General features: G+C 43.0%; 1 protein-coding gene across 6 annotated transcripts in view; it reads left to right on the forward strand.

Moving 5' to 3' along the window:
• The first annotated feature begins 11927 nt into the window (after positions 1–11927).
• The window catches only part of ATP11B (ATPase phospholipid transporting 11B (putative)), a 110257-nt gene continuing 107267 nt past the window's right edge, over positions 11928–14917 (forward strand). For 5 of the 6 annotated variants that reach the window (XM_059687125.1, XM_059687128.1, XM_059687127.1 and 2 more), the window contains exon 1: positions 11928–12249. In XM_059687125.1, coding sequence (XP_059543108.1) covers positions 12223–12249 — 27 coding nt within the window. In that variant the 5' untranslated portion in view covers positions 11928–12222. The remainder of the gene's footprint in view (positions 12250–14917) is intronic. The other variant, XM_059687124.1, reaches the window with a different exon arrangement.

Here is a 14917-nt window from a genome sequence, read left to right on the forward strand (position 1 = left end):
CCAATTGGCCCTACCCTGAGCGTGACTGAGGGTGGCATCGCAACCTCCCGATCTGCCCTGCTCTGTGCATGACAGGGGGCGGCGCCCCAACTCCCCAATCGGCCCTGCTCTGAGCCCGACCAGGGGTTGCACCTAGGGATTGGGCCTGCCCTCTGCCACCAGGGAGCAGGCCTAAGCCAGCAGGGCGTTATCTCCCAAGGGGTCCAGACTGCAAGAGGGCACAGGCCGGGCTGAGGGACCCCCCCTTCCCCCCCAAGTGCACAAATTTTTGTGCACTGGGCCTCTAGTCTATATATATAAAAGCCTAAGTGACTGTTCCACCATCCAACCCTTGGACCATTCGATTGGTAGCTCTGACGTCCACTGACCACCAGGCGGCAGACACTCTGACTAGTAGGTTAGTTTGCTGCTGAGGTTTGGCCAGTTTGGACTGGGCGAGACGGGCTGGACACGCACTGGAGCCCTCCCGTGGTCCCTCCCCAGCACCAATTGTGCACTGGGGGGGTCCCTCGGCTTGGCCTGCACCCTTTCATAATCCAGGTCCCTTCAGGAGATGTCGAAGAGCTACAGGCCAGGCCGAGGGACCCCACCAGTGCATGAATCCATGCACCGGGCCTCTAGTCTAATGATAAAATGTAGGTAGACTGCATAGTTTTCAGAAAATCCTCCATTAACATTACTTCTCCCAACTGTTCATTTCTGTGTTAGTAAACCAGACAGGTATGTTGGCAATTTCTGGCATATTCATTTCCTTTAATACTCAGCAGAACTGAGGATAAGATTAATGTTGTTTTATAAATGTTAAGGAAACAGAGGGCAACTGGGGAAATATGTGTGGGCTACACCAAGATTTTCTTCGGACTCCACTGGGGTAAGAATCTGTGCACCAGGCCTCTAGTGCAACCATCACCACCATCCATCTCCAAAACTCTGTGCACCTTGTACACTGAAAATCTATACCCATTAGACAACAGCATCCCATTCCCACCTCTCTCCAGACCCTGACAACCTCATTTTACTTTCTGTAAGCTAAGACTGTCTGTAAGACCCAATGCAGTCTTTTCTTTTTCTTTTTAAGAGAAAGGGAAAAGGAGAGGGAGATAGAGAAACATTGATGTGAGAGTGAAACATCAATTGGCTGCCTTTTGCATGCCCCCTCCCCACTCAGGAATTGAGCCTAAAATCCGGGCTTGTGCCCTGACCAGGAATTGAACTGGCAATGTTTCAGGATATGGGCTGACACCCAACGTACTGAACCAAACTGGCCAGGACCAAATGCAGTCATTTTAATAAGAAAAAAAACCCACACTCATAAAATATTTAACCTCAAGCAATGAAACTTCCTCGTGATGTACATAAGATAAAGTATTACAAAACAAATGCCTCTAGATGGCTAAATAGCTTGACCTATTGTGTAGCATAAATAAGTCAAAGTTGGTTAAGCGTTGAAGACTATGAATAGCAGCTTTGCTTTTGCTGCAACTGCTCTGAGGCCATCAATCTTTCTGTCAGTAATTCAATCACAGGATACTTGTCTGTTTAAGCTCCTCCTCTCTTACGACAAAACCAAGTCCAAAAGTATACACGTTCATTTTTCTGTTTTGTTACAAGAGAAGTGATAGAACACTGGATCTAATTCATGCAAACATAGTGTGGAGTTATGAAAGGGCAACTTAAAAATAAGAAAGAAGGAAGGTGCAGAACATATTTATGGTTTACATGCATTGACCTGTCGTTTTTATGGATCCTAACTCTCACTGTGCTTTTGAGTTTCACTTCTGTATAAGCATAAAGAGCCAAAAATTAAAACTGCATTCATATAACTTAATCCACAACTGATAACTGTTTGAGAATCTTTCATGAAAAGTTGTAAAATGTAATGTGATGTTGTTCCTAGTAAATTTCTTCACAAGGTGATAAAATATACAATCCTGGGCAGTACTGAAAAAGCTTGCCTGAAGAGTGTTTTCTGTGTGTGTGTGTGTGTGTGTGTGTGTGTGTGTGTGTGTGTGTGTGTGTTTAAATTTTTATTTTTTTTGTCTAAAGTCTGGTCTGGAAATTCTGGAAAGATAATTAATCAGAAGGAAACTGCTTTTTATTTCTTTTTAATCCTCATCCAAAGATGTGTTTCTATTGATTTTAGAGAGAAGAAGGGAGAAAGAGAGAGAGAGAGAAAAAGGAACATCAATGCAAGAGAGAAACATTGATCAGTTGCCTCTCATATGCATCGAACCCACCACCTAGATATGTGCGCTGAGAGGGAATCAGACCCGCAAACTTTTGATCTAGGAAATGATGCTCCCATCAACTAGCCACCCAACCAGGGCCAGAAGGAAACTTCATTTTAAGTGGAATAATTTATAATCTAGTAGATTTATGATTTTGAGAAAGTATAAAGTTGCCCTTTTAAAAAATGAGATAGGCCGAAACCGGTTTGGCTCAGTGGATAGAGCGTCGGCCTGTGGACTGAAAGGTCCCAGGTTCGATTCCGGTCAAGGGCATGTACCTGGGTTGCGGGCATATCCCCAGTAGGAGATGTGCAGGAGGCAGCTGATCGATGTTTCTCTCTCATCGATGTTTCTAACTCTCTATCTCTCTCCCTTCCTCCCTTCCTCCCTGTAAAAAATCAATTAAATATATTTAAAAAAAAATGAGATAGAACAGATTCACTTCAGGCCAGAAGGGATTGGCATGAAGTATTCAAAATAATGAAAAGCAAGGACCTGCTACCAAGACTATTCTACCCAGCAAGGCCATCATTTAAAATTAAAGGAAAAATAGCCCTAGCTGGTTTGGCTTATTGGATAGAGCGTTGGCCTGTGGACTGAAGGGTCCGAGGTTTGATTCCAGTCAAGGGCACATGCCTTGGTTGAGGGCTTGATCCCCAGTAGGGAGCGTGCAGGAGGCAGCCAATCAATGATTCGCTCTTATTGTTGATGTTTCTCTCTCTCTCTCTCCCTCTCCCTTCCTCTCTGAAATCAATAGAAGTTAAAAAATAAAAATAAAAACAAATTGAAGGCAAAATAAAGAGCTTCCCAGACCAAAAAAAATAATAATAAAAAATAAAAAAAAAGGCTAAAGGAGTTCACTATCTTCAAACCAGCATTACAAGAAATGTTATAGGAACCGCTATAAGAATAAGAAGAGAGAGAGAGAGAGAGAGAGAGAGAGAGAGAGAGAGAGAGAGAGAGAGAGAGAGAGAGAGAAATATCAGCATAAAAAATGGCAATAAATAAGTGCCTATCAATAATGACCTTAAATGTAAATAGATTAAATGCTCTAATCAAAAGACATAGGGTAAATGAATGGATTTAAAAAAAACATGATCCACATATATGCTGTCTACAAGAGACCCACCTCAGAACAAAAGATACACACAACCTCAAAATGAAAGGATGGAAAAAATATTTCATGCAAATGGAAGCACAAAATAAAGCTGGGGTAGCGATAATCATATGTGACAAAATAGACTTCAAAGCAAAGGACATAACAAGAGATAAAGAAAGCCACCTTGTAATACTAAAGGGACTGATCCAACAACAGGATATAACCCTGGTAAACATATGCATCCAATATAGGAGCACCTAAAAATATAACAAAACTCTTGGTAGATTTTAAAAGTGACATTGACATCAATACAGTCATAGTTGGGGACTTTAATACCCTACTGTCATCAATGGATAGGTTTTCCAGACAAAAATAAATAAGGAAACAGTGATCTTGAACAACACCCTGCACTAGATGGATTTAATTGATATTTACAGAATATTTCATCCCAAAGTAACAGAATATACATTCTTCTCAAGTGCACATGGAATAGTCTCAAAGATAGACCACATATTAGGACACAAAATAAGTCTGAATAAATTCAAGAAGATAGAAATTATATCAGCATCTGCTCAAATCACAATGCATGGAACTATAAATCAACTATAATAAAAAATTCCTCAAAAATATTCAAACACATGGAGGCTAAATAGCATGTTATTAAACAATGAATGGGTTTCCAATGTGATCAAGGAAGAACTTAAAAATTACCTGGAAACTAATGAAAATGAATACACAACAACCCCAAATCTATGGGACACAGTGAAAGCAGTTCTGAGAGGGAAGTTCATAGCACTACAGGCCTACTTCTAAAAAAACAAGAAAAATGTTTAAGAATCCATCTAACCCTACAACTTAAAGAATTAGAAAGATAACAATAAAAGCCCAGAGTAAGTAGAAGGAAGGAAGTAATAAAGATCAGAGTGGAAATAAATGACACAGAAACCAAATAAATAAATAAATAAAATACAAAAGATCAATGAAACCAATAGCTGGTTCTTTGAAAAGATAAACAAGATTAATAAACCTTTAACCAGAATAAAAGAGAGAGGACTCAAATAAATAAAATCAGAAATGAAAGGAAAAGTAACAATTGACATCACAGAAATACAAAGGATTGTAAGAAAATAGTATGAACAATTATATGCCAATAAGCTGGACAATGTGGATGAAATGGACAAATTCCTAGAAACATACAATCTTCCAAAACTGAGTCAGGAAGGATCGGAAAACCTGAATAGACCAACTACAACTAATGAAATTAAAGCAATAGTATTAAAAAAAAAAAGTCCTGGACTGGATGGCTTCATAGGCAAATTTTACCCAATATTCAAAGAAGAAATAACACCTATCCTCCTCAAACTATTCCAAAAAATTCAAGAGGCAGGAAGACTTCAAGCTCTTTTTAAGAGGCAAGCATTATCCTATTTCCAAAACCAAATAAAGACACTACAAAGAAAGAAAATTATAGGCCAATATCCCTGATGAACATATGCTAAAATCCTCAACAAAATATTAGCAAATTGGATCCAGCAATACAATAAAATATCATACACCATGACCAAGTGGAATTTATTCCAGGGATGCAAGGTTGGTACAATATTTGCAAATCAATAAATGTGATTTGCATAAACAAAATAAAAGATAAAAATCTCATGATCATATCAATGGATGCAGAAAAAGCATTTTTTAAAATCCAGCACCCATTCATAAAAAAAACAAAAAAAAAACTAGAGCAGCCCTGGGCAAACTATGGCCCGTGGGCCCGGATCTGGCCTGTTTGAAATGAATAAAACTAAAAAAAAAAAAAAGACCGTACCCTTTTATGTAATGATGTTTACTTTGAATTTATATTAGTTCACACAAACACTCCATCCATGCTTTTGTTCCGGCCCTCCGGTCCAGTTTAAGAACCCATTGTGGCCCTCGAGTCAAAAAGTTTGCCCACCCCTGGAATAAAGGGATCTTACCTAAATATAACAAAGGCCTATATTTAAAAAGCCTAGAGCCAACATTATACTCAATGAACAAAAACTAAAAGCATTTCCCTTAAGGCGAGGAATAAGACAGGCATGTCTGCTTTCACCACTCGTATTCAACATAGCACTGGAAGTTCTAGCTACAGCAATCAGACAAGAAGAAGAAATAAAAGGCATCCAAATTGGAAAGGAGGGAGTAAAACTATCATTATTCATAGATGACACGATATTGTACATAAAAAACCCTAAAGACCCACCAAAAAACTACTATACCTAATAAATGAATTCAGCAAAAGATCAGGATACAAAATTAATATTCAGAAATCAGTTGCATTTTTATACACCAACTAGAGGCCTGGTGCACAAATTCGTGCACGGGTGGGAGGTCGAAAATGGGGGTCATCTTGCCCAGTCCCGATAGGGGCCGATCAGGGGCCGTCTGGCTAGGGGGAGGGATCATGGGAGGTTGGCCGGCCACGGGAGGTTGGCTGTGGGAGTGCACTGACCACTAGGGGGCAGCTCCTGTGTTGAGAATCTGCCCTATGGTGGTCAGTGCACATCATAGTGACCGGTTGACTGGTCGTTTGGTTGACTGGTCATAAAGGTCACTTAGGCTTTTATATCTATAACTAGAGGCCTGGTGCACAAATTCATGCACCAGTGGGGCCCCTTGGCCTGGCCTGTGGGATCAGGCCAAAACCAGTTCTCTGACATCCCCCAAGGGGTCCCGGATTGTGAGAGGGTGCACGCCAGGCCCAGAGACCCCACAGGTGCACAATCAGGGCCGGGGAGGGACATGGGAGGTTGGCCAGCTGGGAGGGACCATGGGAGGGCTCCAGGGCATGTCCGGCCCTTCTCAGCTGGACCCCAGCAGCAAGTTAACCTACCAGTCCAAGTGTCTGCCCCCTGATGGTCAGAGCATGTCATAGTGAGCAGTTGACCGACCTTAGCATATCATTAGCATATTATGCTTTGATTGGTTGAACGGCCTACCAGACGACCGGACACTTAGCATATTAGGCTTTTCTTATATAAGATAATAAAAGCCTAATATGCTAATTAGATTGGACAGCCGAATGACCTTCCAGACGTCCTTCCGGGCGACCTTCCAGATGAAGCTGGAGTGTAAGGGCTGAGCCCTTTGCACAAATTTCATGCATCGGGCCTCTAGTATATAGATAATAAACTATCAGAAAGAGAAACTAAAAAACAATCCCATTTACAATTGCATAAAAAAAAATAAGGTACCAAGGAATAAATTTAACCAAGGAGGTAAAAGACCTGTACTCAGAAAACTATAAGACATTGAAGAAAGAAACTGAGGAAGATACAAGTGGAAACATATATATACTGTTTTCATGGATTAGAAGAATTAACATCAATAAAATACTACCCGAAGCAATCCATAGATTCAATGTAATTCCATTAAAAAAGAAAAGAAAAATATCCCTCTCAGTTTTGTCTTTGCTACACTTGAGAATCTCTATTACATCAAACCAAGAGATGTTTTTTTCTTGGGAGTGAACACATCAAAAAGAACCATATTTTCCATTAATTCTGTAGCTGTTATGTGATGCTGGTAAACTTACTCTCTCAGAAGGTCTGTCACCTCACTTGGAATGGCTTAAGTTTCAGTTTCCCTATCTATCATCAGAGCACAACTTCCTATAACACGCTTTACTTCTGGATCTCTGCCAGTCCAGCACTTTGAACTCAATGTTTCACTCTAGCAATAATTTCCTACCTCACCCTTCTCTCTCCAACCTATCACATAGAATGTCTGTGGAGTAAGATTCTAATTCCATCCTGTCATTTCTTGTTCAGAAAATTCCAGGCATCACCCATTTCCTATAAACTCTTGTGACTAGCCAGAAACTCTCCCGATACTATGCCTCACCTTACTTACTTAACCAAATCCCACCTCTTATTACTCCAAATCAGCAGTTGTTCCTCAAACACCCTGAACATCCTTCACTCTTAAAAGTATTTGTTCCTGCCCTAAACGGTTGGGCTCAGTGGATAGAGCGTCAGCCTGCGGACTCAAGGGTCCCAGGTTCGATTACGGTCAAGGGCACGTACCTTGGTTGTGGGCACATCCCCAGTAGGGAGTATGCAGGAGGCAGCTGATTGATGTTTCTCTCTCATTGATGTTTCTAACTCTCTATCCCTCTCCCTTCCTCTCTGTAAAAAGTCAATAAAATATATATTTAAAATAATAATAATAATAATAAAGTATTTGTTCCTGCAGTTCAACCTGCTGGAAAGCACCCCCCTCCACCTCGCCCTCCCATTTTAAGTTCAGTTTAAATTCAGCTCCTTTCTTCTGAACTCTCCCTAATTGCTACTGCGCACATCACATTTCTGAAGTTAGAGACTATTATTGGTATACTAGATGCCCGGTGTGTGAATTTGCGCACCAGTGGGGTCCCTCGGTTTGGCCTGCAGAATCAGGATTGTGAGAGGGCCCAGGCCAGGCTGAGGGACCCCACTGGTGCACGATCGGGGCCAGGGAGAGAGGTGGAAGGTTGGCCAGCTGGGGAGGGACAGTGAGAGTGCTCCAGGGCATGTCCAGCCTGTCTCACTCAGTCCTGATCGGCCAGACCCCAGCAGCAAGCTAACCTACCAGTCGGAGCATCTGCCCTCTGGTGGTCAGTGCACATCATAGTGAGTGGTTGAGCAGCCTTAGCATATCATTAGCATATTACGCTTTGATTGGTTGAATGGCTGACTGGTCAACTGGACACTTAGCATATTAGGCTTTTATTATTTAAGATTTCTTTAGGACTTAATCCCATACTGACTTGGATTGTTATTTAACTGATTCTTGTCAGCATCTTCTCTTTCCAACTAGATTATAAACTCCACCCAGAGTGAAGGTGCTCACCTGAAAAGTTGCATTTGTGTTTCCTCCTAGTTTTAGGCAGTTGTTATGCATACATTTGGTATTCAATATATTTAAGAAATAGCTGTAGAATGCATGACCACTGACTCTACATTTTTTCCCTTTCTTTTACAGCTGGTGCCTGCCTTAAATACTGTATATTCCCAAATCAATGCTTTCGAACCTTTCCAACCACAACTAATAGGAAGAAATTCTTTTTATAATTGTGACAAAACAATACATATTACTTTCACTGTGTGATATATCCTGGTGTTTTGTATACTATTTTTAAAAATACCAATCATGACACACTAAATTGATTTGCTCATGACTAAAGGATTATAATCTACATATAAAAATACTTTATGCTCCTTGAATTCAAATGAGGTGTATAATTGTTCTGAAAAATGCTTACAACAAAACAGTACTTTGAATTCTCATTCTGTTCCTGACAGCTTAAGTTACAATTATTATCTTTAGGGTTATCTTGAGATCACTTCTTACCATATCCTATCATAGCATTTAGAATCAATTCCTCCTCCCACTTCTACTTTTTGAAATTTGGGACACCGTTAAATAATAATGAACAAAGTTTCAGTTAGATTTCTATTTCTTATGCTGTCTTGACAAACTTTAGTGACATATAAATAAACATTTCAGGATTAATTTTCATTAGATCGCTTGCAGATGAATAAAAGCAGGTATGGTCATATTTTCGTGTCTTTACATATCTTAGGAACTTGCATGAGCCTTATTGCCTAATCATACAGAATCTGAATCCCAGTTTTGCCAAGTTACTCACCCTGAGCCTTTATTTCCACATCCATACAATGGGAATAATAATACCAACTTCAAAGAATTCTGGAGGGTTAAAGTAGATCGTGCAAGTACAGAGTTTAGGACAGAACCTGGGACACACAAGTGTTCCATGAGTGGCTTATCACTATAACAAATAAATCTATCTCAAACTTCCTTTAGGTTCATAAAGCAAGGTTCAGTCATAAGAACAAAAGTAAGATTACTTTTTCTCTTTAAATATGTAGCTCAGTGACTTTTCTTTTTTCTTTCTTTTTGAAATTTTTATTGGTTGACTTTAGATAGAGGGAGTGAATCATCCATCTGTTGTTCCACTTGTTTTGGCACTCATTGGTTGCTTCCTGTACTGTATTGCCCCCTCCACCAGAGATGGAGCAACTTTGGCTTATCTAGACTACCCGGGTGGTGCTCTAACCAACTGAGCTACCTGGACAGGGCCTTTAGCTCAGAGATATTCAACCTTTTTCATCTAATGACACACAAACTAATTATTAAAATTCTGTGGCACACCAAACAATATATTTTTTTTATGGATGACAAAAAATGGTATAATTTTGATTCGTTCACACGGGACAGCTATTATTGTGTTGGCTGTTGTCATTTTTTTATTTGACAGTGTAAAAGAGGTCAGTGCCCCTGACTAGTAGTCAGGTATTGCATATTTTTAAAATTCTTATGGCATACCAGTGTGTCTCTGTGTTACAATGGTTGAAAATCGCCGAGCTAGCTAATTTTTTGTGATTGGCTTATTTTTTTTTAATATATTTTATTGCTTAAAGTATTACGAATGGTATTACATATGTGTCCTTTTTTTTTCCCCCCCGCCCTTGACGATCCCCTGGCCTCCCCTACCCAGTGTCTTATGTCCATTGGTTATGCTTATTATATGCATGCATATGAGTCCTTCGGTTGATCTCTTACCCCCCTCCCTCCTGCCCCCCAACCCTCCCCGGCCTTCCCGCTGCAGTTTGACAATCTGTTTGAGGCAGCTCTGCCTCTGTATCTATTATTGTTCATAAGATTATAATGGTCTTTATTATCCATGAATGAGTGAGATCATTTGGTATTTTTCCTTCATTGACTGGCTTATTTCACTTAGCATAATGCTCTCCAGTTCCATCCATGCCATTGCAAATGGTAAGAGTTCCTTCTTTTTTACAGCAGCATAGTATTCCATCGTGTAGATGTACCACAGTTTTCTAATCCATTCATCTACTGATGGGCATTTAGGCTGTTTCCAGATCTTGGCTATGGTGAATTGTGCTGCTATGAACATATAGGTGCATATATCCTTTCTGATTGGTGTTTCTGGTTTCTTGGGATATATTCCTTTCCAGGGGAGCTCTGCCCTTCCCGGCTGCAAACCATCTCACCAGCTGAGTAATTTCGCCAATTCGGGGTGGTTGTTATTAGTTTCAGCTGCTTACTCCATCTCGTGATTGGCTTATTTATTATATAAAATTCCACTGTTGGTTTTATATATCATAAATATCCCCGAGGAAAGGCCCTATTTGTGGTGCTGGATAAGCATTATATAATAAATGTCTACACAAACTAAAACAACATATATATATGCAATAACTTGACCAGGCATGCTAATCTCATTTAGATTTGTGTTCACTTTATAAAATGTCGTGTTTTTTTAAACCACAAGAGCCTGTGTTAAATGAAGTGTGCTTTAACTCAGCAAAATTATTGCACACAATACTTATACATAACACTTAAGATATTCACGGGGCTGCTTTTGAACAGAGGGAGACCTGACGCTTCATTTCAGCCTTCCAAATCAAAGCCTTGACCAGTTATTTTTATATTCCTCCTTACCTTTGTTTGTCCACTCTTATCTTACCTAGGTCTTGCTACTTCTAGGGTGTTTTTGATTGCAGGAGTTTGGCAGTGAACAGTAAACAACAAACTTTCCACAAAGTATTTTTCACCCTAACCTGTTCAATTGAACACTACAAAACAATGTCTCATCCATTCTCCTGGAAACACTGGCCCAGAGTGGACCAGGCACAGGGGATCTGCATTCCTTTCAAAATTACTACTTAAAGCAGTGGTTCTCAACCTTCCTAATGCCTCAACCCTTTAATACAGTTCCTCATGTTGTGGTGATCCCCCAGCCATAAAATTATTTTCGTTGCTACTTCATAACTGTAATGTTGCTACTGTTATGAATCGTAATGTAATATCTGATATGCAGGATGTATTTTCATTGTTACAAATTGAACATAATTAAAGCATTGCAATTAATCACAAAAACAATATGTAATTCTATATGTGTTTTCCAATGGTCTTAGGTGACCCCGATGAAAGGGTCGTTCCACCCCCAAAGGGGTCGCGACCCACAGGTTGAGAACCGCTGACTTAAAGGGCGTGATCAAGATTCCGCCTACCCCAACGCAGTTGTTTGCTAAAGTGGGCTGCGTTCTGCGCTGAGGCTAAGGCTTTGACAATTGAGCCAAAAGCGGAGACCTCTGGGGATTAACCTTCAGTCCCTACTCTCGAGATTGTTGCATACGCGTATCAGGGGACGGCGGCGGGGTGGGGGGTAGGAGGAAGTGTACCCAGAAAGCGGGGGCAGAAACACACCTGCAACAGGAGGTAGAAATGAAGGAGTCAGCCTGTAGCCCCAGGCTCCACAGACTGCCACTCAGAGGCGACTTCATCCCACCCAGAGATGGGGCGGAGCGTAGAAACTGCGTTCGAGAACCCCGCCCCTTTCCTCGACCTCGGCTGGCCCCGCCCACACGGCTGGCCCCGCCCACACGGCTGAGCCCCGCTCTAGACGCCGGCGGAGCGCGCCCAGCCCCTGAGTCCGCCAGTCCCTGTCGTCACGTCCGGGGGCGGGTCGGGACGGGGACGGGCCCGGGTGGGGCCGGGACGCCGGTGGGGGGGGCGGGGGGGGGGAGCCGGGCAGGGCGGGGGTGGGGTTGTGGCGGTGCTTTGGGTGACAACGGTCAATAATGAAGGTGGCTGCGGCGAGGCGCCCGGCTCAGCAGCGCCGAGTGGGGGTGGCGCCGGGGCCGCGCCTGTGAGACCTTGGGGCCGGCGCGGGGAGATGGGGGGCCGGCGTGGGGAGTGAGGTGGCGGCGGCAGGAGCGGCGAGCGCAACTTTAGCCAGAGGGGCTCTCACACTTCTTCCTCCGGCTCCTGGGCCTCCACCTGCAGCCCCGCAGCCCCCGCGCCCCGCGGGACCGGGACGGCGACGGCAGGGGCATGTGGCGCTGGGTCCGGCAGCAGCTGGTAGGTACCTCCGTCCTCCAACCTCCCGCTCCTCCCGCGCGGCCTCTCGGGCCGGGGTGGCGGGGCAGGGCCGGCGGCGCGGGGCCGGCCGGGGCGCCGGGCTTAGGCCGCAGCGGAGGCGGGCGCGGGACCGGGGTCGGGGCCGGAGCCAGAGCGGGCGAACCCGGCGCCACCCCGCGCGCGTCTCGCCTCCCCGCCCGGGTCGCCGAGGCTGGCTGCGGGAGGCGGCTGCGATCCGGAGCGGGGATCCGGAGCAAACAGGGCGAGGGCACGGAAAGTGCACAGAGGCTGGCGTTTCCTGCCTCTGGCCTTCGGGACCCGTTGGAGGGGGGCACTCGGCTTTGCCCCCCTCTCCCTGTTTGCAGTCAGCGCCAGTCCGGGGTGGCGTCGGTTACCCAGAGGAGGGCCCTGCCCTAGCCCGACCCCTCACCGCGGAAGGAGTGTTCCCCGAAGTCGGGGCGGGGGACGGAAGATAGTCCAACACCCCGTTGAGTTTCGCAAGAGGTTCGTGTGGAGGTTGTGCTCCTACCTTGTCCTCACCCCAGCCCCAGCTGAAACTTCGGGAATGTCCACCTTATTTTTTATCCCCCCTCCCCCGCCCCCCGGTCCTCCGGAAGGCAGTGTGAGCGAAATAGGGTTGGAGCCCGTGGAACATCTGGGGGCGAGGGGGACGCCGGCTTAGAAGAGGGCGATGTCAGGCGTAGCAGAAGCGCCACGTTGTTAGGATTAATTCAGAGAGAAAAGTCTCTCCTGCCTCTTGGCACAGACAGCACGAGGGCAGCAGTGACCATTTAGGCCCTGGCCGAGGAAGCCTAACCTGGTCTGGAGGAGGAGGTCTGTGCCTGGTGGCTGCTTCCTTTCTAAATGGCTTGAGTTAAATGCTTCTGCAGCTCACTGGTTCCGTGTATTAACTCAAAAGGCAGTGAAGCAGAAACGGTTTTGGGGGGAGACGAAAGCGTTGGGAACTCCCTTTCCCTGGCTCTAGAACAGCAGTTTGACGGTGAAGACCGCGAAGCATGCTGTTTCAAGAGCCAGCCTTTATTTTGCAGTGGGCATTATTCTAAAAATAAAAAATCTTATATATGAAACTAGAACTGCCCGCCACTCCCTCAGACAAATGTTGGCTATTTTTAGTTAATTGTGAATTCAGATAGCCCAGATATATGCCTTATTAGGAAACCAAGCTAATGATCTATAATAATAAAAGCATAATATACTCATTAGACTGCACAGCCAAACGGGCCTTCCAGAGGAAGCTGGGGCTGCAAGGGCCAAGCACCTTGCATGAATTTTGTGCACCGGGCCTCTAGGATCATTATAATGCCCATATTATGGTAAGATTTTGTTGCAGTAAGCCTTAGCACAGTAACTGGACTCGAAGTTAATTATTTTTTCCTGAAGTTAATTATTATAGGTCTGATCTCATGCTTTTGATTTGCCAGTCTTCCTGTATAGCAGGGTTATTTACCTGATGGTGTTTTTTGTCTGGTAGGAAGACCAATACTATAGGTGAAAACTATAGTATTATAGCCTTTTCTGGTAGATGAAGACACAGCTTCTCAGTGTTAGGTATTTTTGTTAACCTGAATAAAATCCTGCTTGTATAACCACTCATGTTCAAGACAGACAATCTGGTCATGTGTTGTTGTTTTTTTTAAAAAAATGGCTTCAAATGAATGCAACCTAAAGGAAGGGCAAGAAGTGTGGCTAATTTTTAAGACAAGTCAAACAAGTTGTTGTCTCTGATATTTAGTTGCTCACCTCCTTGGTTTTATTTTTAAGTTATCAGATCTTCTAAGTATGTAATCAAACCTGTGCCAATTTAGGACTTTGTACCTTTGATTAACTTTGTACAGTCACTTAAATTATACATTAAGGATAGTAATGAAAGCATATTTTACTATCCCAGTCATAAGCAGTTATTTTAGTTACTCTACCAGGAATTACTCAAAGTCTAGTTTAGATTATACTTCAATTTGCTCAATGGATTGAGTCATCCATGTCTTTTAGGAAGAGACTTATTTAAAAAATTGATATAAGTAGGACAAAATTGGGAAAATTAATATGCAAATCAAGGATAGGTTTTTGGAGTTCTAAATACACTTCATTCATTATATGAATCCTGATTTTCAACAACTTGTCTTGCCCCCCCAGAATTATAGTCATTTTATTACAGAAATACCTACTGTGCTCTAGTACCTTCTCCTTAATTAAAGAAATGCTTGACTCCTTATCTCCACAAAGTATTTTCACTAACTAGAATCAATGAGGAAAATCAGGAGGTTGTCAGAAGGTTGATGTTTTCTGTTAGAGAAGTACTAGTAGAGTGGAAAGAAAAGATTGGAATACCATTACCTTTTTCTTTTCTCTCTGTGTGGGGAAAACACCAATGTGAAAGAGAAACATAAATGGTTTGCCCTGACTGGGGATTGACCCCGAACCTAACTATGTGCCCTGACCAGGATTCAAACCCATGACGCTTCAGCATACGGGACAACGCTCCAACCAATTGAGCCACACTGGCTAGGGCTCTCTTTCTTTTTTGTTCTTTCTTTTCTGGCTCACAATGAAGTTATTTTACACTAAGAAAAATTTTTATGTCTTTTTGGTACAGTTAGTATTATCCATAGTGTACTCATTTCTAGCAGCATATTATGTGTATTAACTC

Source organism: Myotis daubentonii, chromosome 3 (genome assembly GCF_963259705.1).
Source record: "Myotis daubentonii chromosome 3, mMyoDau2.1, whole genome shotgun sequence".
NCBI classification, from domain to species: domain Eukaryota; kingdom Metazoa; phylum Chordata; class Mammalia; order Chiroptera; family Vespertilionidae; genus Myotis; species Myotis daubentonii.